Genomic DNA, 24,195 nt, shown 5'->3' on the forward strand with positions numbered 1-24,195 from the left:
CTAAGAGGATCTCTAGATTAATATAGATAAAAGTGCCTCTATTAACTACGTTTCTTTCTCTCTCCATCTCTTCCCCTCTGGCCCCGCCCCCTTTTCCCACCTCCACTCCTCCTCCTGCTCCACTCTCCCAGGTAAAGACGACATGGAGATGTGTGAGCTCAGTTTAGAGGAGACAGGTCTGACACGGAAGCGCGGAGCAGAGATCCTGGCGCGGCAGTTTGAGGAGATCTGGGAACGCTGTGGAGGCATCCAGTATCTACGGAGCGCCATTGAGAGTCGGCAAGCAAGACCCACCTATGCCACCGCCATGCTGCAGAGCATGCTCAAGTAGAGCTATGCCTGCACGATAAACACACACCTATATATACAATACACTTATGTATATGTATATTGTATATATGCTATATAAGTATATAGCTATATACATATACAGTACATAAACAGTCACACACAAACATCATACAGACAGACACGCACACATAAAGGTCTCTTGCTAGATCAAAGGGAAGAATGCCGTTTCTAACATAGCCAGGATTCAGAAACAAATAATGGTTTGACTGGTGGGCATTCCCAGTCAAGAAAGGACTTTTTTTTTTTTTTTTTTTTTTTTTTTTTTTTGTTTGTTTGTTTTTTGGTTAATTTACTGTACGTGTTTTTAATGTTGTTGGTCTTTTCAGCGTTCTGTTTGCATCATTTCGTTAATTTCATTTTGCAGTGAAACGGATGCAGAGACGTACTTGCTGATTATTTCCGTCTTGTCATGCAAACGTGACGCGCTCCTCAGTACGTCTACGACTTTGAACTACGAGGCCTTAACGACTAGTCACGACAGGGTAGTTGCTGGAGGTCGGCCGTTTTAGCGGCTCTTAACCTCCTCAAGTAGAAACGCAATATTACAGCATCCCCCTCGTCCCACTCTCACGGCAACCCTCTGCATCTGAATACAGTCTGCAGCTCGTCTCCAGCAGACGTTTTAACTGGACTCGCTTACCGATAAGCTGTTTACATGTTCGCATTTATGTCTGAAGCGTAGCGCAGTAACGGCTCTGAACTAAGGGCCGTGAGTTTCATAGGTGTAGACACGATAAGCATTCCATTCTCTACCGCAGCACTTTCTGGCTTTAGCCTGTGCGGTGTGTGTGCATCTGACTCCAACGGCTGAAGTAGTGCTCGTAGATCTGTGAACCTCCCGTCTGCTTCCTCCACTGCTTTGGCCTTACTGCGTAAACATATACTGTATGTTTCGTTCAAATTTTGCACATATTCTGTTAAGCAGTTAATAGTAATAAGGACGACGATGATGATTAATAATATTAATGATTACAATAATGCACTGAACAAGCAATGGATTCCGATTCTCGTTTTTTCTTGTACATTTGAACAATGACCTCTGAAGAGATTACACATAGAGAGATATCCCAACAGGGTTTAGCGCCATTAAAAAAAAATACAAGACTATATATTTTTCTGAGCATCTTTTGTACCAACGGTCCCCAAACTATTCTGAGTAGCGGCTTCTTTAAGGCTTCACCCCGAACTGAATGTACAAGGCTTCGGCATATCTCCTTTCCCATGATGACAGGTCTAATAATAGCAACAGGCGAATGAGCAAGAACATCTTAGATGTGATTTTTTTAGTGACCTTTTTCTAAACTTCTCCTAGAAGCACCCAAGTCCTCTTTGCACTGAGTTCTGGCAAACAGGATCTCTACACTGAAATGCACTGTGGTCTTTTATCTGCAAGCAAAGCACATGCATCTTCTTATGGACCGCATTCAAAATAATGTGACATGTAAAATCCATCATGGATATATGTGAAAAAATACCATTCCTTAATGTAAAACCAATCAACAGTGATGTGGGTGATTTGGTGTATGCAGTAACACACCTTGTTAGACCAAATGTGTGTACATGTCAATGTGCTGTCACTGACCTATGATCGGTCATTTGCAAAAAAAATGCAGTGTGTTTTTTTGTGTGTGAATGGTGCATGTCACTACAAACATCACAGTGTACTCCCAATCCCAAACTTAAATATTATTATGCATTTCATCCAAATGCAATTGCATACAGTGCATCCATAAATATTTTATATACGAGTATGACACATGCAAAAATGTCATGTTTCTATAGAATTGTACAAATGTATTTTCGTGATTTAAGGGTGTGGGCTTTTCACTATGTTCCCTGTAAGACTCCAAAGTTCTTTTGTATGTGCTGTAAAGAGTGCTCCCGAGGGAACGATAGCTAAGAGATACTTCATGACCTTCCTCTCGCTCCTTCCTCAGACTGGAACTAGTGTCCTCAGGTAAGGCTGATTGTGACTGCTTGGGTTTGCAGTAACCTTTCTGTTTCCTGCGTTATTCCTTTCACTCGTTTGGTGAATCGACTCTCGGGTCAGGTCGTGGCTACTCTTACCCAAAGTGTAATGCGGAAAGCTGGCAGCCTAATGCCGCTGTGCGTTAAAGGGGTTTGGCAGCTCAGTGTCGTGACCCAGTGTCTCTCCAGCCTAGCTGTGGGCACATCCCTATCTGTCCTCTTGTGTACTAGACAAACGGCAGCCGAGATCCCGAGTGAAGGACTTGTATGTGACTTGAGCACTGAAGGTGTGACTGCTGTCGATTCTACTGGGTTAGCTTATGGGGTGCAGTAACTGAAGGGGCTTGTGATATGCACTGTAAACCCACTCGTCTTTCACAATCATCCTTGATTCTGCCTTTTCACAGTCTTTTCTAATTGTGATCTCTAACCTTATGAAATAAATGCATTCCCTGTTTCACTTTAAGACTCATCTCTTTTTATTTTTTCAAGAATTTAATATGGACTTGCTTTTACCGAAGTGACACTGCAGATCTGGTTTTTGAAGTAATACTTGAATTTAAAAGGTCCTTTGTACTGGTGTTTGTACAAAGTACAAAGCTGTGTGCAGTGATTTAATGGGATACAGTTTGCAGATAGAATATTGGGAAAACTTGGCAAAGACTTTAAACACAAAATAGTCATTTTATTGATTGCAAACCAAACTTTTGAAGATAACTATATAAAAAAAATAGCAATAGGAAAGACCAAGAACGCTAATCCAAGCTGTACTTAACAACGTATGAACCTCTGAATTGAAATGCTACACTTTTATATAATTACTTCTCATTGGTTCTAGTTTGCAAAATACTCTTAATGACTGAGCCAACAGCCTACAGTAAGTTCTGCAAATCAAAGGCCTCTCTTTTACTGTTGCCAGGCTTTTGGCCTACATTAATTCTGTATGTCTAGTCTAGGAACCTGTCAGAAATGTAAGATTTCCAGCATAGAAGTCAATCCCAGAATAATGCAAACTGAGGGTCTTGCCACATTATTGAAACAACACTCACAAAAAAAAAAAACCTTTTGAAAGACCTCTTAGCCATAGTATTATTAATAATTTGAAAGACCTCTTAGCCATAGTATTATTAATAATTGCCTCATTGTGAGGAAAACGGAACTTCCGGTGCTTCCTTAGTCTTCTGTTGACAAATGTCACAATGCAAAACAGAAAGAACATGCAAGTAAAACAATTTAGAGCCCACTGTCTTTTGAGTGCCATTTCAACAGGCAGAGCCAACTGGGCAGTGTCAAACCTGGTTCTCGATGGTAGGATCCTCCTCCTAATTTACTGTCGTGTCCAATGGTAGCATATGCCATGAGAGTTCACTGAGGTTTATATAAAGGAAAAATCGCTCTGGTTCTTTCTTGGGTTTTGACAGTAACTGGAGAGCAGGTGTGTTGATGAGAGAGGGCTGGTCAGAAGGGTGATGCCCCCTTTGCCCATTATGACATTATGTAATTGTTCTGCGCTCGGTCTTCTGTCCTTCAGAAGTAGTGCCAAGTCTTTGGGGGTTCACGTCACAATCTACATATCTGAAGAGAAGAAAAGAAACCATGCCATATTGATGTATTAATGGATACCTGTAAGAACAGCCCAGTAATAACGACATATTCTAGCCTTGTAATTAAAACACAAAGGTCCACAGAGGAAGCACAGTCATTAAGCTTATCATTTGATTAAGTCTGGTTTGGTGACATTGCATTCTCAATAGACAAAACACAGAGACTGGAAAGAGGCCCCAGGCTAATATCTTAATGACGAAGCCTATTCTTAGTAGACCGAATTAACTTATATTGGCATACTTAATTATCAGTGAACGTCAGTCAGCTTGAGATTGCAACTAAACATGAAATTGCTGCGTGCATGGGAGACTCTTATGAGCAGACATTACACATATTTAAGCATGCAATGAGGAGAGTTCACAAACTGAAAAGCTACTCTTACCTGAATAAAATGTTTTAAATGGTTTTAAAGTCTAATCCCTATACACACAAGTATTTTAACAACCCTGAGGGAAATATACTAAATACTATACTATACTTCTGCTTGCTAAACTAAGTCTAGTGTGATATGTCATTATAAAAGATTAAATATTTATGTTTAGTCCACATTCACAGCCCACATTTGCAGTCTAACCTAGTATACCCACCTTTTTTCTGACTAACTTGTTAGGCCAGGTAATGTATGGGTGACACGATTCCTGTAAGACAAAGAAAGACCATATCGGACGATGGTGTGAGTGCAAAGCAGTGCCATTGCAAGCAGAAAATGTGAAATGAATGATTGTATGAAAAGCAAACGAAGGAGCAAAACAATACATTCTTCCAAGGGGTAAATCACAGGGGGTGAGGAGGCACGACAAGAGCTTTTTCTGTAAAGAAGAGGCATTAGTCAGGAGGTCTACACACACCGAAGCACAGAACCAGGTACTTTAGGAAAGGCCATGCGTGCTCTGCTGCAGTTGATGCAGTATCCTCTTTTGAGAACATGTGTAAGTGAATTCAGTTCAGGCAAGACTGACCATTAAACCTTAGATGCATTTTCTATTTTTGAAACTTTTTTTGAATGATTTGAAGATTTATGTATTCCACAATTATTTACCACTTCGTTAAATTACCAATAACACAATTACCACGGTTTGACCATGTTAGCCTTTGGAGTTGAAAGGACATATAAATTTATTTCCAATAGCAATTATGTTGTAGCCCTGGCAGCAAATGTAATTACGCTAGGGGCGCGTCTAGATTTCTAGGCTAATTATGTTGCATCTGATGCGGACGATTCTAGAGGGAGTAATTTTCTCTGGCAGCTATCGACAGTCTAGCCATGTTTCCTCACTGGAAATCAGATCAGTAGTAGGATAGGGTTCACATTTGAACTCGGTTTGACTCCAGATCATGTTTAATCCAGAAAAGATGATTGGTCTGATAAGTGGCAGTTGTGTTACATGAATCCTATTTATATCCAAGAGAGGATACTGATACCGCATGGACTTTACCTAGAAGTACTGTATTAAGCATCAGCTTGAAGCACACGTTACACAGCAATAACATATTCAGGCCTGTTTTTGCTCTGTATGATTACCATGTCATAAGAGCTGCATGGTGAGGTTAGCTGTGGTATGTTAGGAGTATTTTAGTCGATGGTTATATTTTAGATGTGGTAGTTTGTCTCTTCATAAGTATGTATGTGGCAACATTACACAGTCAAAGGCAAGGCATAAACATATCCGCACATAGTACAAAGTCTTACGGAAAAAAAAACCTGCTTACACTAAAGACACTGCCTTTCTGGTCCGTAAACATTTCCTGAATATGAGTATCAAGCGAGAAAGCACAGCATATATAATGAGGAGGGACCCCAAAAGGCAGGCTATGAACAGAAAGGGGTCTACAGGATGGGACACCAGCTCAGAGCACCGGGATCCCTGAAAGTGCCAGTATCTACCTACAGCACATCTAAAGAAGGTGAAAGAGAGAGTTAGAACATCAAACCAGGTGAAAAACAGATGTCTTTGTCTGTATCAGTGTGCGTGTTTGTGTGTGTGTGTGTGCTGCAGGTGCATCATCTTGCTAGATGTGTAAACTGGTGTGTTGGTTACGTGCACATTTGAACATCTGCGTATGGGCAGGCATGCGCATATTGAAATAAGGCTGTATGTATGTATGTATGTATGTGCACAGCCCAGTATCTGCTCTCACAGTTAGAAAAAGCAACACATAGAGACAGCAGAAACACAACAGTGTCATCTCGATGTCCACATCACTAAAGCCTAAATGTGACTAGCAATGTATTTACAGAAAATACATTTTTATATCAAATTATATTAAAACTAACCTATGCACAATAAAATATGGAGAAAGGGTAAAAACTGATCACTAATCGGCCTTTCTAACCTAACGATAGATTTTACAACATACTAATCTAAGGACAATAATACTAACAGTGGTCTAACCTACCACAACCTAAGATAACAGTAGATTTTACGGAATTCTAAACTAGGTCCCTTACCTGCAAGCCGCACCGTGACCCGGGATTATCTCACATTCCCCACCGTTCTGGCAGAAGTCCGGTCTGACCTCACAGACGCTCTGACAGGGGAGCCCGTCGACCGTGACGTAGCCAGGGTCACACAGGCACTCTGCCTCTCTGCTCCAGCGGTTGACCACACAGCGGGAGAACTCGTTGCAGGCCAAAAACTTGCAGGGATTCGCTTGATCCCCTGGGAAAGATTAGAGGTTTGTTAAGCCCACGTTTCACGGCAACAATTAAGGAGCTTCTATTGCTTGTTTGACTGTACACTTATCATAAAGAAGATTACAGACATTACAGGCATCACAAGGTTTCTGACTCTCAATTAGTGAAACTTATGTTTTACTTTGGAAAATGTATATGCATGTTGGATTGGATTAGAGTTCTTGGGTGCATGGGTGTGTGTATACTGTTGTTGTTTTTTCTGACTTGAGAACTACCAACTTGTCTTTAAAACACATCTTTCAACATGCTGTACATAAAAAACACAAATCTCACCAGGCTCCACGTCAAGGGAATGACTGTCAATCTCTATGTCCAGCCGCTCGGTTGCAGTATTGCAGAAGTCTTCCAGGACACAGTGCACAGCCATTGTGACATTGTATGGCACCGACTTGGCAAAGGTCATCTTGCTGTTGACCACCACACTTCCCTCCCTGAAGTTAAGGATCTCCAGTTGCTTGAAGCCAGTCAGATTGGACTGGAGGTATGGGAGCAGCTAAGAAATACATAGAAGAGAATACTCAGACATCAAAGAACTCAAAGAAATCATTCACCATATTAATGTTAATGTTATTGATGTTGACTCTAATCAACTGTGTTATTTAATCACGGTAAAGAATAAAAGCAGTGAGGAATTCCTTGTGTCAGTCCTTTGAGTTCTTATCATTCAGTGAATGATTAGTGGGCTTTGAAGAATGGTGTCGTACCAGTAATCTAAAATCATATCAGTGAGACCAAAAATCACCACAGGAGCCTTATTAGAGGTCTCATTCTGAAAATGATAAGCCTCATCTCACAGCATGAGACCTGTCTTTTGGAACTCCTACTGTTTCTACTGTTCACGCTTAAAATTTGGCCTTCATCGTGTTTGAATTCCCCTTTAGACTGGGGTATACAAGCGTGGAGATCTCATTAAGAAGATTAGGACAATATATAATAAACGGAGGATAAACTAAATCTGATAAAGACGTGTGGAGATAAATACAATGTAAATTCCCCAAGAGTAGAGTAACAATCTTTAAATAAAGTAACAACTTTAATTTTTAAGAAATGTTATGATCTTAATTTATGTATATAAATGTGTTATAATAGTCTAAGGAGCTCAGAGAATTTTCACTGTTGCTCACTGCTGCAGTAACACATTTGCCAGAGTGAGATCCTTGACACTCATTGTTCGGAAATAATAAGCAATGCGAGCACGCCCTGCAGTTACACACCCCCTTAAATATAAAGTTGATTGTTCAGGAATCCTATGCATGAATGTTATGAATACATCCTATGAATAAAGCTAAATAAAATAATGAAGTAGGTTTTTTTGACCACAGGATTTTCAAGAGAATGTTGTTTTGTATTTTCACTGTTTTAGATGCCCAGTTTCTTCACATTACAAGCTGCATAGGATGGGTGGATCATGAACTAATCATTGTGGAGTTTCGTGTTTCTCAGTGAGCTCACATATCTGAATGCTTCTAGAATAATAATAATGGTTAAATCTTACAGTAGGTCTTGATAAATAAATATGAATGATCAGAGACAAACTGATGATGATAACAGTAGAGGTCATTATATAATCTGCTGTGCTTGATAATTGTTTGTTGAGAAATGTGAATACATGCGTCAGCCATAACTGTATCCTTTCCTTGTAGAAAGTGAGAGAGACTTGCCAGTTCTGTGAACCTGTTTTCCAGTTCTCTGTACTCTGATGAGCTCTTGTTGAAAAGGACCTCGGAGAACCTCATGTTTGTGACCCGTAGGCTGAAGAACACCACAAGCTCTCTCCCTCGGCTTGCAGTGGTCATAGAAGGAGTGGTCAAGTACTTCAGAGGTGGTGCGGCTGTTGTCTCGAATGGAGGGTGCTCCTCACTAGACCCACTCCCATACCCAAGCAGGTCAATGGTCTCTGTGCTCACAACATCTGCCTGGTCCATCTCCGAGGCAATATCTTCCATGCTAGTTTCAACCGACAAATCACTCTCAGACGTGTCAATTTCTGTGTCTGTCTCCATCACCACATCTTCCCCTTCTCCTTCCTCAGCTATAACCTCCACTCCAGTCTCCTCATAGGGTTCATCTGTTAAGAACACCTCAAAGAGTCCCAGGTCAATGGATGGAGTTGTTGATAGTGGTTCCTCTGGGGCCTCCGTAGGGGTGATCTCCAGGACAGTTTCTTGCTCCTCCTCCTCCTGCTCCGGCTCCTCTACCTCCTCCTCCTCCTGCTCCTCTACCTCCTCCTCCTCCTGCTCCTCTACCTCCTCCTCCTCCTGTTCAGGACCTGCCTCCTCTTCTCCTGCTTCCTCAGCTGTATCTTCTTCTGAGGCATCCTCCTCCGTCTCTTCTAAAGCACAAAGGAATGTCAGAATGACAATTATGTGAATGGAAAACCAAAACATATTTTTTATTTTAATTTAACTGTAAAAATCACAAGCACACAGCAACAGTTTCATTCAATTAATTAGCCTACTGTGACCTTGGTAAAGCTAAGTAATTTCTTCAGAGAAATGAAAGTATGAAGTATGAAAAAACTAAGAGTGAAATTGTTATATAAAATGAATTAAATCTTTAATAATAAATAGTATTTACTCTGTTAAATTATAAATAATACAGGACATCTCACAGCAAGAGGGAGATAGTTTAATGTTTATATCTCCTTGGTGATAAGGGAATGGGTCATACTATTATTACTGCAACTGCAATACTCCATCATGAAATTTACCTCAAACAATCACATTACACCTCGAATGAACTTGAGCTCAGCAGTCTCTCAGCTCAAATTATGATTGATACACTGGAGCAAATCTTGTAAATAAGGATTTATGATCCAAAAAGTTTTTAGAGTTTTTTTTTTTTTTAAGTTTCCAGACGTTCCAAGATTTCATGAATAAATTAAACCATAGTGTGCAAGCCTTAATGTGAAACATCTGAATGATCATTATATAGTTTGGAAAATAGCATTTATTGCCATAGTACGTATATTTTGGCCAAAGAGGTTGAGGTATTTTACTTCTTAGCTTTAAAACCTTTGACCTCACCTGGCTCCGGTTCAGACTCAGGCTCAGACTCAGACTCCGGTTCAGACTCAGGCTCAGACTCAGGCTCAGGCTCAGACTCAGGCTCATCTGTATCTGCAGGCTGGCTTTCCACCTCAACTGCTGCCTCTTCTGTTTCTTCCATCTCAACCTCTGATTCACCTTCTTCTGTTTCAGCTTCGATTACATTTTGATCTTCAGGCTGCTGGTCGGTTATGATTTCCACCTCTGGTTCCGCTGGAACATCTTCCTCTGTCTCCTCTATGACGACATCCTCCACAGGCTGAAGGTCACTTGGTTCTTCTTCAGGCTCCGCATCCTCATTTGGCACAAAAGGAAGATTGTCCTGCTCTTCTGGTTCTGGGAAGTATAAATCTCCTTCATCATCAGGTCCTTCTGGTACAATGATCTTTATGCTCTCTGAGGGTGGAGCCGTCGTCTCCTCCACAATCTCTTCCTCAGGAGGAGTTGGCTCCTCCTCTGCTTCTTCTAAGACCTCGACCTCTACTGCAACCTCAGTCTCCTCTTCCACAGGTTCTGGAACTTCAACCTCCACTTCAGTCGCAGGCTCCTCAGATTCGTCTTCCTCTTCTACAATCTCTTCCTCCAGTTGAGAATCTTCCTCTTCAACTGCCTCTTCTGGAACTTCAACCTGTACATCTTCAGGCTCCTCAGGTAGAGACTCCTCTGGAATCTCTTCCTCAACAGGCTCAGCCACATCAACATCAGCCTCTTCAGATTCTGATACTTCTGCTTCAACCTCCTCCACAGGTTCAGATTCAGCACCTTCGTCCTCTTCCGCTTCAGTGATTACTTCCTCTTCTGGTACACTTATTTCATCTTCAGGTTCCAGGACTTCCTCTTCAGGTTCACTCACTTCTTCTTCACTAACTTCCTCCTCAGGTTCACTGACTTCCTCCTCAGGTTCAATCACTTCCTCTTCAGGTTCACTCACTTCTTCTTCACTAACTTCCTCCTCAGGTTCACTGACTTCCTCCTCAGGTTCAATCACTTCCTCCTCAGGTTCACTCACTTCCTCTTCCTGTTCACTAACTTCCTGCTCAGGTTCACTGACTTCCACCTCAGGTTCAATCACTTCCTCCTCAGGTTCACTCTCTTCCTCTTCCTGTTCACTCACTTCCTCTTCAAGTTCACTCACTTCCTCTTCTGGTTCATCTACCGGTTCACTCACTTCCTCTTCCAGTTCACTCACTTCCTCTTCTGGTTCACTAGCGTCCTTCTCTGGGGCACTAACTTCATCTTCAGGTTCAGTCTCTTCTTCTTTAACAACTTCTACTTCGGGTTCACCTGGCTCCTCCTCAGGTTCATTCACTTCGTCTTCAACTTCTACCACTACTTCTTCCTCTGGTGCCAATTCCTCCCCAGGTTCAGAGACCCCAGGTGTTTCTTCCTCAGGTGCTCCTTTCTCACTTTCAGGTGTCTCCACCATTACTTCCTCTTCCTCTACTGCCACCTCCTCAGCCTCTTCTACATCTCCAAGTGGTTCAGTGGGGGGCTGGTGTGTTATTGCTGAGAGGGTGGTCACTGGAAGGCTGGAATCAGAGTCCTCGGAATGTTCTGGGCTTACTGTGGCCACTGTCAATAGAGTTTCAGTAGTGGAGCCTGGTAGACTGTCCTCCTCTGATATCACATTGGGCAAGTCACTATCCAGACCAACCTCTTCATCTGGTTCAGAGTCAGGCAGTTCCTCTGTAATGAGGTTTGGTAAGAGATCACTAACAGGTGCCTCTTCTTCCGCCTCTGCTTCTGATATTATAGATTCATCCTCACCGGGTGGTTCAACAGCAGTATCGTCTTCTGGAGCATGAGGAATGTAGTCCCTTACAAGTTCACCAGTTCCATCTTGGATGATGGTCTCAATCATATGGGTGATGAATGGCTCCTCTTCCTCTGGAGGGCTAGTTGGTTCAGATTCTTCGTCTGTTGGGATGTCAGGGTAGTCCTCGCTGCCAACTGTGGGCTCTAACAAAGTCTCCAGAGCATTCTCCTCCTCAGGAGAAATATCAGGATGTGTCTGCTCCTCCTCAGAGTTTTCAGGTTCCTCTGCCCCCTCTGACACGTCCAGGTCATTGTAGGAATCTGGCTCCATAGTCTGATAAACATAATGCAGATTACAATTTATGATCACAAAAGGATTCAGAAATGTAACAATTTCATAATATTACTCAAAACCAGGGGGAATTAATGAAACAGGTTACCTAATATTATACAAATGTGTGTCTGCTCTTGGCAAGTTCAGTGTAAGGAAATAAATATATTACCTCTTCAGTTGCATCAACCAGTTCCGGTTCATTAACATCTGGTTCCAGAGGACTTACTTCTAAAAAAAGAAAAGTTTATTGAACTGAGAACTTCATTCTATTCAAATATGTTGAATTGGAATTCAATGAGATGACTGTATGACACTCTTCCAGCAAAAATTGTGAGGAGGAAAAGCATTCCAGTAATGTACCTGGGCCAAAGACAAGTGTGCTGAGATCAACTGGAAGAGTTGCCTCTTCACTCAGGGCAGTGGTCATCAAGTCTGTAAGGCTGGGTAGTGAATCTGTGTCTGTGTCTCCCTCTGTCCCTTCTGCTGTAGCATCAGGGCCGATGTTCTCAAACAGGACAGCGTAGTGGACTGAGATTCCTCCAGAACTGAAATAAGATCATCAAATGATTAGCTCACTGAAAAAAGCAAACATCTACTGTACCTCAATTTACTCTACTCTCTCTAACCTACTGTACTCTCACTACAACTGTAAAATGTTCCCCTCAGCACAAAAGTTCAGAGAAACCCTATAGAAAGTAATGTGTGAATAGTTGTTGCAATTCTTGATTTTGTTGAAGTCAACACTTTCTTGCTAAAAAATCTTATTCATGACCATTGGATTATAATGGAACACATATTTCTCATTTTAAGAGATGGGCCTGGTGGAGGAGACCAGTACCCTCCAATCTGTGCCTTCAGAGTGACAGATGCATAACCCAATCGGCAAAGATTATTTTTCGTATTCATGAATCAACAACAGATGCCTTAGCGTCCAGACATAAAGGACGGAGAGAAAAGTCATAACAATGATTTGCTCAGAGGATCTGGCATATTGCTAAGTTTTGTGCAGAACTTGGACAGATGAGAATATCTTTAATTGAAAAACAAATTAGTGTTATATTTCTGTAATTATGTTCAACCTGGTGTAAATTGAGTTGTATTAATATATTGTATGCTTTAACTGCTTGGCAGTTAATTCCATTGGATCTGCTCAATAATTGTTGAACAAATACAAGATGATAGCAAAACAATACATATTTACCCATCATCTCCTTCCGTTGCGCTGGAGTTGTGCAAGGGAGAAAAAAAGAGGAAAGGAAATAAGTAATAAAAATAAATAAGTTAATAATTTCATACCACACTAACTTGCCCTAAATGTATCAAAGTGGTCATAAGACTTGACACATGTAGTAGATCATAAACAGTATGAGTTTCCATATGCACATCCTCATTTCTAGATGCAATTGATAATGTAAGAGGTTAGTGGCATATTTCAATTGAGTTAGAGAGCATAATGAAAAAGCCTCAATAGCACATTATTTTCCATTCTAGGCTCCTTCATTGTATTTCAATGATATGGAATAATAATAGCAATCTTGTCTGGAGAGAAACTGAGGATGAGGATGGCAGTGAGGAAGATGACCATGATTATCCCCGTGCAGATGGATGAAGAGCCTGGGTCGGCACTCGCAGTGCTCCGCTAGGTAGCAGCAAGGGCTCTGACTCACCTTCCTCATTAACGAGTCTCGGTGGTCTCTCTCACTACAGCCCAGTACGCAGGGGATGGCTTTGGAATATGATCAGCTCCTCTCACTGCTTAATCCCTCTTACTTTTTTTGTGCAACACCCCCCCCAGGTCCAAATAAGGGAATTAACGGAAAGCTGCACCTGATTCCCAAAACGTTAATCTCCTTGAATCCGGGTAGTTTGTTGAAGACGTGCAACATCTGTGAAAACAAAGAAACAAATGAAAGTTTGAGCTTGAAATCAAAACTTGTATTGCATTATTCCTGTTCCAACCTGAACACCATTTACAATATCATATTAGCTTCAAAATATCATGAAATAAGCCAAATATTGAAGTATATAGTTTAACATGTGAGAGGTAAAACATTTCTCTTGCACTAGTCATAAAAACAAAATAGTGAAGACATCATCAAGACAACACAATTTTTAAATGTTGTGTAGTCCCCATGTCTCCAGGGTATTTCCTTCATGTCCGCCTTACTGCCTTTTAGGCTGTCAATTTAAGACAAAACTGTAAAGGTGGTGTTGAGTTAATCAGGGCTTTCCCTGACATGACCCGACAGCCCTTAACTAAGCCTCTCTGTGCTCATTTGGGCTTACCAACATTGTGTGTTGCAGCGGCAGCAGAACCACTAAACATTTCATAGTACCAGCTGGATCAGAGCGCACTTTAACCACACCACTTTAAAAATGTGCACATTTCCCTGGAGAGTGGCTTTCATTTGTTTATGTTACGTCAACGTTTTCTTTTCTTTTTTTTTTTACCAGAGTGCATTTTTAGTTTGAGGCCTTGCTGTTCTTATGGAACAAAGGCTTTCACTCGTTTAAATGTACAGCAAGCCATCACTTTTCTCATTCATTCCCATGGCTTTGTTTGAGAATAGAAAGGAGTGCATCATCAGTCACCAGCATTGCTTTACCATGAGCTTGAGTCTCCTGAATGCTCCTCACCTGCTCTTGTAGGTGTCTAGACAGGTCGTGGTACTGAGGAGAGTCAGCGTCGTCCAGTAGTTCCCTGTAACCAGGGTCCACCAGGTTGATGGTGAATTCCACTGTCTGCTCCACAGATTGCTCTGGCACCACATTGGGGAGGTCAGAGTCCTAGAAGATAAGGACAGGCCCTAGTACATTCCGCTCACAGAATCTTTCGGAAGATTTAGCTGTTGGTTTCCAATTGCTAACAGCAACACAGTATTTTCTTACACTGTTTATCCCTGTGTTATTTTCTTAGGTGCCTGTTATCAGGGTATGTCTGATCCCTTTCATCAGTTGGTCAGGATTACCAGGATGTTGATGTAAATTCTGGAGAAGTGCTGAACTGCTCTATTGTCTTAAATAGCCATAATGACAGGGAGGCAGAGGACTCACACGGAGCCAAGACAACAAGACTACAGCAAATCCTCATTGTTCCTGTCCAGTTTTCACATGGATGTCAACAAGGGTGAGTGGCCGGGTCGTTACCTCCTCAGCTGTCTCAGTGCCTTCATCGCCTTCATGGCCTTCGTGGCCTTCGCTCGGAGTGCCAAGAGTGGCGTCGGGGGCGTCCGGAACAGCAGGTGACTCTCCCTCCTCTCCTGAGTCTGTCTGGGCACCCTCTAGAACAGGTGGTGGAGTAATCAACAAGCGTTTAAGCCTGGGCATGAAGCTACAGGAACAAACTAACAAATCCTTAAACTCAGACTTTGCAGTACCTTCTGTTCCCGCCTCCTCAGCTGGCTTCTCTGGCACCACATGTCTGTGGATGACAACCATATCTACGTTATGAGGCATAATGTTACATGTGCAGATTGCAGAGGAAACAGTCGTACCACGTTATTTGAAAAAGTACAGTCTGCATTAAAGCTCACTTTTTTCATATTTATCAGAGATTCTGAGTATCTGTGAGAACCTGAGATTCTGTATTACCAGGTGACTTATTCACCAAATACAATTCAAATCACTTAGTCCATGTTGAATGACACTTGCCAAGAGGCTCTAACCGACACACAGTGAGAGGAAATAGTTCCACTCTCCCTGAGGAGAGAACACAGCTTGGGCCTTACCGTCCTGGTAGCTGGTCCGGCCGCAAGTTCATCCTCTGCCGAAAGTCAACGTCGATGCCAGACAGAGAAATAACAATGATTACAGTCGCTCATCACAGCACAGAGACCCAACACAAATGATCACCCCCAAATTACTTAGTGGCAATCACTCAACTTCTTGCACAATATAATTACGCAGGAGACGCAGTGCAGACAAATCAAGTCTCGGGAGAGAACAGAAAAGGTGACTCAGAGCACATAGTAGTTCGCGAGCAAGTCAAGAACAAAAGCTTGTTGCCAGAGAAAGAAATGCCACCTCATTTAAAGTCAGGCTATTACTGGTAATGAAAAAGGTACATCACAGGGAAATGGGCCATATTTCTCTTGCTTTAAAAGATATGAAAAGTGTCTATAATTTTCAAAAGGGTTGATGGAAGTTAATTACTCTACAGATACATGACCAGGGTTAAGCAGAGCATCGCCAGCAGTCTCACATGTGGTACACACACGTCAGTACACATGTGGGCTGAAAAGAAAGGTATATCATTAGATTTAGCCTTGAGAGATCATTTCATTTACCACCAGGGAAGCGGGGGGTATTAACATGTTTTGTTTTTTTCACCCAACACAAATATTCTGTCAGCCCTGCACGGCTTGTAATGCTTCGTGTGTTATTTGGTGGCTCGGCTACAAACAGGCGGCTGTGAAGGTGCTGCATCTGTCGGAGTTTACCATTACTCCTGGACACTCACTGTTTGTTTATAAGTGAAGTGTGAGCGCGTGCCAGGAAGGTCGGCGAACGGCACATTTGTTAGAGGTTGTTTTAGCCTTCTCTTTGAGTTGTTATTCTGTGAATGTTGCTGCTAACCATGAATAATGCATTGGGCAGTCATCAGTATTCTTGAAAAATATCACTTTGGTCACAAAGGCATTTAACACAGCCGAGTGGAACAAACAGTACATATCCTAAGTGGAATATGCACAGTGTATGAATACACAACCCATGTAAAGGATTTATACTCTGAATTAAATTTGTACAATTACGAGGGTGCAGTGTATTTAAACTAACTACCTGTTTGAACAACTGTTATTTTTGTATTTTGTACACTTTTTGATTTAAAAAATCCTTTAAGCTGACAATGAATGTATTCTGAATACATTCATTCAGAATACATTCATTGTCAGCTTTAAGAATTCATTCATTCAGAACATTTATATATATAATATATAAATATATTATTTCAGGCTTGTTTGACACTCCCACGATCTCATGTAATTTCCCTGTTGGCACAATTTCACTTGACTGAACTTCACATTTTGATTAGACATTACTATGCATCACTGCTAAGCCCAATATCTTCTAGGAGGAAAAACATTATTTATTTCAAGCTCAGAAATTATGAAAACATCTTCTATTGTTAAATGCTTTTGAACAATTACCCGGTATATCATGTTGAGGTGCTCTTCCGAGCTGCTGAAGTTGTTGGCGAGGTCCGATATGCAGAGGGACTCATGCTGGCACGTGTGGACCCAGCGTTGGTACTCCGTGGTTCCCGGAATCCGGTCGAAAAAAATCCGGAAGGCTTCCCAGACGGCCTCCTGACAAACTGACCACAGAGAGAGAAAGGGAGGAAGGGAGTAAGGCTGTGGATGAGGCCTACACTGATTTACTTTTCTTTTTTTAGTGCTTTTGCCTCGATAGGACAGCAGAGAGAGACAGGAAGCGAGAGATGGGGTGGGATCTGGACATGACCGCAGGACGGAGGTCGGAGTCAAACCTGGGTCCCCATCATAGACTGTATAAAATAGGTTCCCATGGAGGACCAGTATGGTCACTTGGGGACGCACTTTCACCCCGGAGCGGAAGACTGCTGCTCGCTTCGTCCGGTGAGGTTTCAGCTCAAACAGTGGTACGTGGTACAGTGCTGCTTCATGCGTCACAGCTCCTCCACACTGATTGCCTTCTACTACACTATTAAAATGTCCTGAGAGGACGCATTAGGTTAAATTACACAGCAGATGGATCTCATCCCAGAGCCCATGTCATTATTCCACTCATTATGTAGAGTTGTAGAGTTATATATATATATATCATTGGCATCTATTACTGGAAATTAATAATAAATGCATAATAATTATAAATGCACTATGAAGCTTTCCCTGTGCCATGTAGTTGCAGATCAAAGTGGACATTTTAAATGCTTAAAATGCATAAAAACAACACAACATAATCCAATATTGTACCATAGAATTTCCAATCACATTCTCTGATGCTCTGCTTTCAATTCAACTGAGGGTAACAGGCGAAAGGTCAGGGATGGAGAGCCACTCAACCCTCTCTACCCTCTCGATCCCACAAAAGGGCACTTTGGGGGACTATAACTCGTCAGGTGAGGGTGGTGTGAAAGTAGCTCTGCTGTGTGGTCTGTTTATTCATCATCTCACGTGAGCACGGTTGCGCCGAGGGGGCACGGAGCGGATTTAACACACGCAGCAACTTCCTGAGTTCCAACTTCTCATAGCTCACTCAGCAAACTCTCATTTATTTGCTGTACTCTAAAAAAAGACTCAATTAAAGCAGAGAGGTCGGACAGATTGAAAAAGAAGCCTCACCACACACAAACACACTTAGTGTACACTATGGTGTGCTAAATGCAACTGCATTAGGCAACAGGACAGGCGATTGATTACCTGTGGTACATTACACAATACATGCATACGTGACAATATTAAATTTGAAAGGAGAATTTATATCCTCATTATTGTTAATGCAGTTCATACTGTGAGACCTGGGTGGGTCCTACAGGACAAGACTGTACAGCAAATAGAACAGATTACACTTCATTCTTCATTCCTCCACTGAGTGAGAGATTCTCTGTTGAAGCATGGATGACTTATGGCCTATAATCCTCCCTGAACAGTAGATATGATAGTAATTTCTTCAGTGCAGACAGCCTTGCAGTGTATGAACAAATAGGGGGAAATGGCCGTGTTTAGGAAAACATAAAGATCAACTGGAAGAAGTCATTTATTATGACCGCCGCGCAGCGAAGCACGCCAAGTTTTGTTGAATTCTGTTCATGGGGGGCCACACAATAAATTAATTTATGTTACTATACACCAACTGGCCTGTAGGTGGCCGGAGACAGTTTTCTGTGAATATCTCGAGAACCGTAGGGCCTAGGAGGTCCACCTTTTTTATGTATGTTGGTCTTAAGGGGGCATGTCAACCCATCCCATTACCACTTATTTCATGTATAGCGCCACCTAGTTAAAAATTAAAAAGCAAAAAATTAGGTGTTTTCATCACAATATCTCTGGCTGACAAGGTCAAAACTGCACGAAATTAAAAGTGTAGGATCATTATGACACCCTCCGAATGCATGCCAAGTTTTGTGTACTTTCGTTCATGGGGGGCCTTACAATAAAATAATTTATGTGTACATTTAGTGACGTACACCAACAAGGATTCCTGGGACACTGAAAGACCGGGGTACACAAAACTGGGCATGTACCCCCACATGGATAGCATGGAACCGTCATTTTTCGTTTTGATCTGTAGCCCCCCCGCTGGACTGGACCCCCCGAAAGGAGGGTAGGGCAGACACAGTTCTCTGTGAATATCTTGAGAACCGTAGGGCATAGGATGACCATTTTTTTCCATATGTTTGCCTCCAGGGGTCATGTTAACCCATTTCATGTGCACACATGTGCACAAACAGACACACACACACACACACATACATTCACAGTAATCATACGTATGACACATACTCACACAGTAGACATATGTACGCTTGCATGCACAGGCACATACGCAGGCACACACAAGCACGCACACACACACACACACACACACACACACACACACACTCACACACACACACTCACACACACACACACCCACACACATAACATAAACATAACACAAACAATCAAGAATTTCTCAGAATTATGAACAGGCAAGATGGAGGTGGGGTTGTATAAAATGAATTTTACATGTGAAATCTATGAACTAATCATGTTTTGGTACTTGTTGTCTAGCAGATACCAGTGAGAATTGAGTGTGGATAATGCAATTTAGTGAGACAGTTAGAATCATATAGGCCTTTCAGCGTGATTTCTTTTTGTGGAAAAAATGTGCTGGACTGGGCGGCGGTCATATTTTGTACCGCTCTGCGGTACATCCAGTTTTCACACTAGAGTGTCAGCATATCTCCCAATGTCACTGTCACTTTTAGTTTGCTTTGGTGTGTCTCAGAGCTAAATGTTCTGGTGTATGTCTTTATCCTACAGTAACGTGGTTGCATCAGTGGAGTAACTTAACTGCAGCCACATATGTTTTTACTTTCCCTTGGACTCACCTCTGAGCTTGTAGTAGGCTTGGTGACTCGCAATGACCTCTCGTATGGTCTCTTGGGGACACACTTTTACTCCGGAGCGGAAGACCGCGGCTCTCTTCGTCCGGTGAGGTTTCAGCTCAAACCCTGTCGTGACGCCAGCACTCTGCTTGGTTGTGCCTATCAGTTCTCTTAAGCGCAGTGAGTTGATGGCGTCAGCTGGATTGAGGGTGCTGTAACTGTGCTGGTCTATAGAAAGGAGAAATTAGATTATTAAGAAGTCAGACTGATAGGCTACGATAAGATGGCAATAGAAATTGCTTTAACCTGTTGTCAACTTTGACTGATTTACAATTTTTTTTTCTCTCAAAAATATTGTAAATTTTTTCTGACTACAAAGAGGCTCCATGTCTTTGTTAACACAGGGCATCTGAACACACAAAACAAATATTTATTATTTTTATAACAATTTTTCATAAATGTGTATTTGCTTCCAGCCCTCACTAGAACCTTTCCCCACTAGAACCTTTCCCCACTAGAACCTTTCCCCAATAGAATCTTCCCCTTTCTGATTTGCATGAGCTCAGGTCAATGAGGCCTGCAGGCCATAAATCGGAAACTTGATCAAAACTGGTTATGTCCAATAGAACTTAAGTTACTACAAAAGTCTGTCACTACATCAAATTATACTATGTGTTACTATGAATTTATAACAAGTTATAATGCAGCGGCCATTTTTGACCGGGAACACAAAACTAGTAAACATGAAACAAACACAACAGGACGGTTAATCAATATTATGTGGACATTCGCAGCAGCAGTCACTGTCATTCCTAGATGTAAAGCCCTGTTATCCACTAGCTACTCTCATCACTATTCGCTATTCGTAGATTTATTAATCAAGCCAGAGGACAATCCTGCTGTTCACTTTTCACGTTTCTTTTTTTTATCACAAACTTGCAACTTTAAAAGACAAAGCACACTGGTTATTATCATGTATATTGTCATTATGTCCACAAGGCCTTGTGTATATTCACAGTCACAGTTTGGCGCCAAGGACGCCCATCAGTCACCAATCTCATTTGCAGACAGAGCTGAGTTCATGCAGGGTGAGCATCTCGCCCCATCCAGCAGAGAACATGGGTGTTTTAAATTCACAGCAGGCACCAACAGATATTAGACTCTCAGCAGCACATATCCATGGCTTGTGTAGTCAGACAGACATATTTAGATTCCCTTAAAGTGGAGGGTTTATTTTTTACTGAGGCCCAGATATACAATATAAAGTCTGTGTTGTTTGTGTCTTTTATGGTACAGTGCAAATTTTGTCTGCCAACAATTTAGGGCTTTTACTTTCAGTTGAGTGAATTGATCCTGGTCATAACCAGAGTGCTGCTGTTTCTTATTGGCTGTAAAGGCCCACGTTGAGGATAATTGTTTGGGTTTTGTTTGGATTCGCTTGGGACACAGCGCCATACCAAGTGAATTCCTAACCTCCAGACCTCCAGTCGATAACAAGCCACAAGAGGGAAAGCAACAAACTTTTACAAATACAACCAAGCCAACTTTTTAATGACAAGAGGAGAAATACTTTTGCGTTATAAAACAGCATATCAACATGGCCACAATGATGGCGTTGCTATTGACGTACGTTCTGGAGCCCAATGCGGTATGTTTCCAATATCTATGGGCTACACTATGGCACTCAAACAATCCGAAATTGAAAGTGGAAGACTAGGCCTACTAATAGTACCCTATGTTCTCACTGACCTGTATTTTTATGGTTTGAGAGTCACTGGGATGTAAGCATGACAGCAATGGCATTGGCATACTAGCTCTAGCATTCTTGCTCATGATGGCCTACTGTATACTTCAGGGACAAATCAACTTAATTGCTGAGACCTACTCTGATAAAACAAAAGTCCAGAGAACAAAATTGCACGATATGGTTTGAGGCCAAGAAACTACTGTAAATTGAGTGGAACGGTCTGGCAGGAGAGGCTAAAGAGCTGCTTCCTTGGAGAGCTGTTTGTGTAGCATTTAATCGATTGTTCTTGGTTTAACAACATGCTGTGCGATGATGAAACAATAGCTTACGGTAGGAAGAGATTAGTGTGCTGCAACTACTGCGCATCCTGATGTCTTAACCTGAGAGGTACCAGAGATGGTTGCAAAAGGCATGACTGTTGGAGGTAACCGTGGTCACTTACACCATCAGAGGAGGCTGTGCCAGCATGTTACGCAACGGCTAACAGGTAGCTAAAACGCTCACTGCATGAGTTCTGGTCACGATGAATTCCATGAATTCCATGCAGACACATTCCAAAATGAAATTGGTCCATTGTGTATGGGTGGTCAGCATGATAAATGATGGTGGATAGTTTAAGAGCTTACAGAACTCCTTACAATGTTTAGCACTGCATTGGTCATCATATCTATTATTACTCAGGAACCACTGAAAACCTTTATATCCTTACATTGGACTTTACATACATGGGAGTCTACTCTGTATGTTGTTGCCATGCCACTCTTATATTCTTAACCAGACTCTGGCTTCCTTTAGGAATCTAAAACTCTCATCCCCCCACACCTTTTGGGGGCCTTTTCAATATTTTCATTTCAAAGTATTACAGTTTTTCTCGATTGCTTTTACCTGCTTAAGTAAACTAGAACCCACTTGGTCTTCATGACTACTTTCTTTGCACAGCAGAAGTCATCTCTTGCGAATGTGTTCACACATTTTCATTGGGTTCACACATTTCTCACACCCTTTTGCAAAACAGTTAACATAGGTGTCATTCAAAAGCCCGAAACTCTATTGGTTTTCCCATGCTAAACAAAAGGAAAACATCTTTTCACAGGTGGTATAGATTCCTTGCATAAGTCTGAATCTCTGATACACCTGTCTGAAACTCCTTTGCACAATTCTTCAATCAGCAATCATTCATTATACATAAGAGATGTCTGTTCTGTGTTGCTATTTGCAAGTATAAATCTAATGCACATTTAGACAAAGTACTGTATTGCCTATTTGGTGGAGAAAACAGTACAAAAGGTGTTTACTGTAGGTCTAGTAACTAAGTTGTAGTTCATTGAAATGTACTGTATCTTGCTAGGTATTTACTGTATGTCTTACATGTCAATGGCAGTTACATCTTGGGAGGAATGAATAAATTATTTTTTTATTCAGTACATTTTGTCTTTTCACATTTTTTTTCTGATAGGCCTACCAGAAAAATGAGAAAGTAATGGAACAGACATAGCAAAAATGCTCATTTTGAGAACTAGATTTTGCATTTTGTTGTCCAGTGTGTAATGATTGATTAAAGAGTGTTTTTTAATTGGCAACAAGTTGTAGTGTTTGAAGGCAAGATTTGCTTTTGCTGCATGTTTTAAGTGTTTTGAGAGAGTAACAGCCTTTTGCAAGCAAAATGTGTAATTTTGTCCAGAGTGCTTTTGTTCAGACACGGGTGTTAACTGTTTTGAGAGTGTGATTTCAGAGTTGACACGGGTATCAAAACGATCGAGAAAAACTGTAGTATAGAAATGCATTCTACTTGATGAATGAGTCCGTTGCATGAATGGTAGTGGTTATTTTAAGTCACTGTAGCTCAAGCAGGTGCTAACTATTATCACAGCTAGATTACTAAATTGGACTAAATTGTACAATTTGTTTTATACATAATTCAGGTTCTGCGTAAAGTAGGCTACTTATCCAAAAACAGAACTGATCTGAATGTTTAGTTTTGATTGATTTGTAGGCTACTTTTGATAGGCTACCAATTTTTAGCCTACTATTTCAAATTAATTAAATAGTAGGCTAATGTAACTGAATTCAGAGGTCATCTTTGATCTTTCAATGTACAGAAAAAGATTGAACAAGATGATGATTTACCTGCAACTCCGAGGATGACAAAGAGGAGCAGGGTGATGAAAAGCTCGCACTTCAAAGGCATGGTGAAGAAGGTTTGTATTCTTTCCCCAGATTAATGTAAAAGGAAAAATCACACACACAAGAGCACAGACACACACATGCTCACACACACATAGACATACGCACACACATGCGCACGGAAATAGTCGTAAAATCCAAAGTAGCCGACGTTCAGGCAAAGAGGTCAACCCTTCTATCTCAGGTGAACGGTCTGTGCTCAGTGGGAGTCATTAGTGCCTATAGGAGATTCAAAGACTACTGCTGAAGCTCTGACACCGCAGGTCACTTTCTCAGAAGGTGGACACCTCAGCTTCCAGCACTAGCTAGCATGCATCTGTGTCTCGACTTCTGTGTCTGTCTGTCAGTCTGTGTGTGTTTGTGTTTTTTAGCTGTGTGTGTTGGCACAACGAGCCCACCTGTGTGTGTGTGTGTGGGAGGTGCGGTGTTTGTGTATGGGAG

The 24,195-nt window shown here is 41.6% G+C and overlaps 2 protein-coding genes across 5 annotated transcripts in view; one reads left to right on the forward strand and one right to left on the reverse strand.

The window, feature by feature from the left end:
- The window catches only part of myo6a (myosin VIa), an 81,721-nt gene extending 78,936 nt beyond the window's left edge, over positions 1-2,785 (forward strand). For all 4 annotated transcript variants that reach the window (XM_042095304.1, XM_042095305.1, XM_042095306.1 and 1 more), the window contains one exon: positions 132-2,785. In XM_042095304.1, the coding sequence (XP_041951238.1) occupies positions 132-331 (200 nt within the window). In that variant the 3' untranslated portion in view covers positions 332-2,785. The remainder of the gene's footprint in view (positions 1-131) is intronic.
- A 293-nt stretch (positions 2,786-3,078) lies between these two features.
- On the reverse strand, positions 3,079-23,805 carry LOC121711201 (interphotoreceptor matrix proteoglycan 1). Its single transcript, XM_042094562.1, has 18 exons — positions 23,698-23,805; positions 19,827-20,051; positions 16,903-17,069; positions 15,484-15,518; positions 15,133-15,176; positions 14,903-15,036; positions 14,393-14,542; positions 13,583-13,641; positions 12,957-12,977; positions 12,116-12,300; positions 11,925-11,983; positions 9,646-11,755; positions 8,866-8,951; positions 8,281-8,769; positions 6,893-7,112; positions 6,374-6,584; positions 4,512-4,562; positions 3,079-3,894 (listed from the first exon to the last, which is right to left on the reverse strand). Exons 1-17 carry the CDS (start codon positions 23,756-23,758, stop codon positions 4,523-4,525), a joined length of 4,296 nt encoding a protein of 1,431 aa, XP_041950496.1. The 5' UTR covers positions 23,759-23,805; the 3' UTR covers positions 3,079-3,894; positions 4,512-4,522.
- Between the last annotated feature and the right edge of the window lie 390 nt (positions 23,806-24,195).

Source organism: Alosa sapidissima, chromosome 6, assembly GCF_018492685.1.
Source record: "Alosa sapidissima isolate fAloSap1 chromosome 6, fAloSap1.pri, whole genome shotgun sequence".
Classification (NCBI taxonomy): Eukaryota; Metazoa; Chordata; class Actinopteri; order Clupeiformes; family Clupeidae; genus Alosa; species Alosa sapidissima.

Bases quoted from the DNA above. Each gene is read 5' to 3' on its own strand.
- LOC121711201 (XM_042094562.1), bottom strand. From the start codon at position 23,758: ATGCCTTTGAAGTGCGAGCTTTTCATCACCCTGCTCCTCTTTGTCATC. The intron at 14,543-14,902 runs GTAACGACCCGG...CTTATCTTCTAG, and splicing joins GCACTGAGACAGCTGAGGAG to GACTCTGACCTCCCCAATGT. The intron at 7,113-8,280 runs GCAAGTCTCTCT...TGTATTTCTTAG, and splicing joins AAAACAGGTTCACAGAACTG to CTGCTCCCATACCTCCAGTC.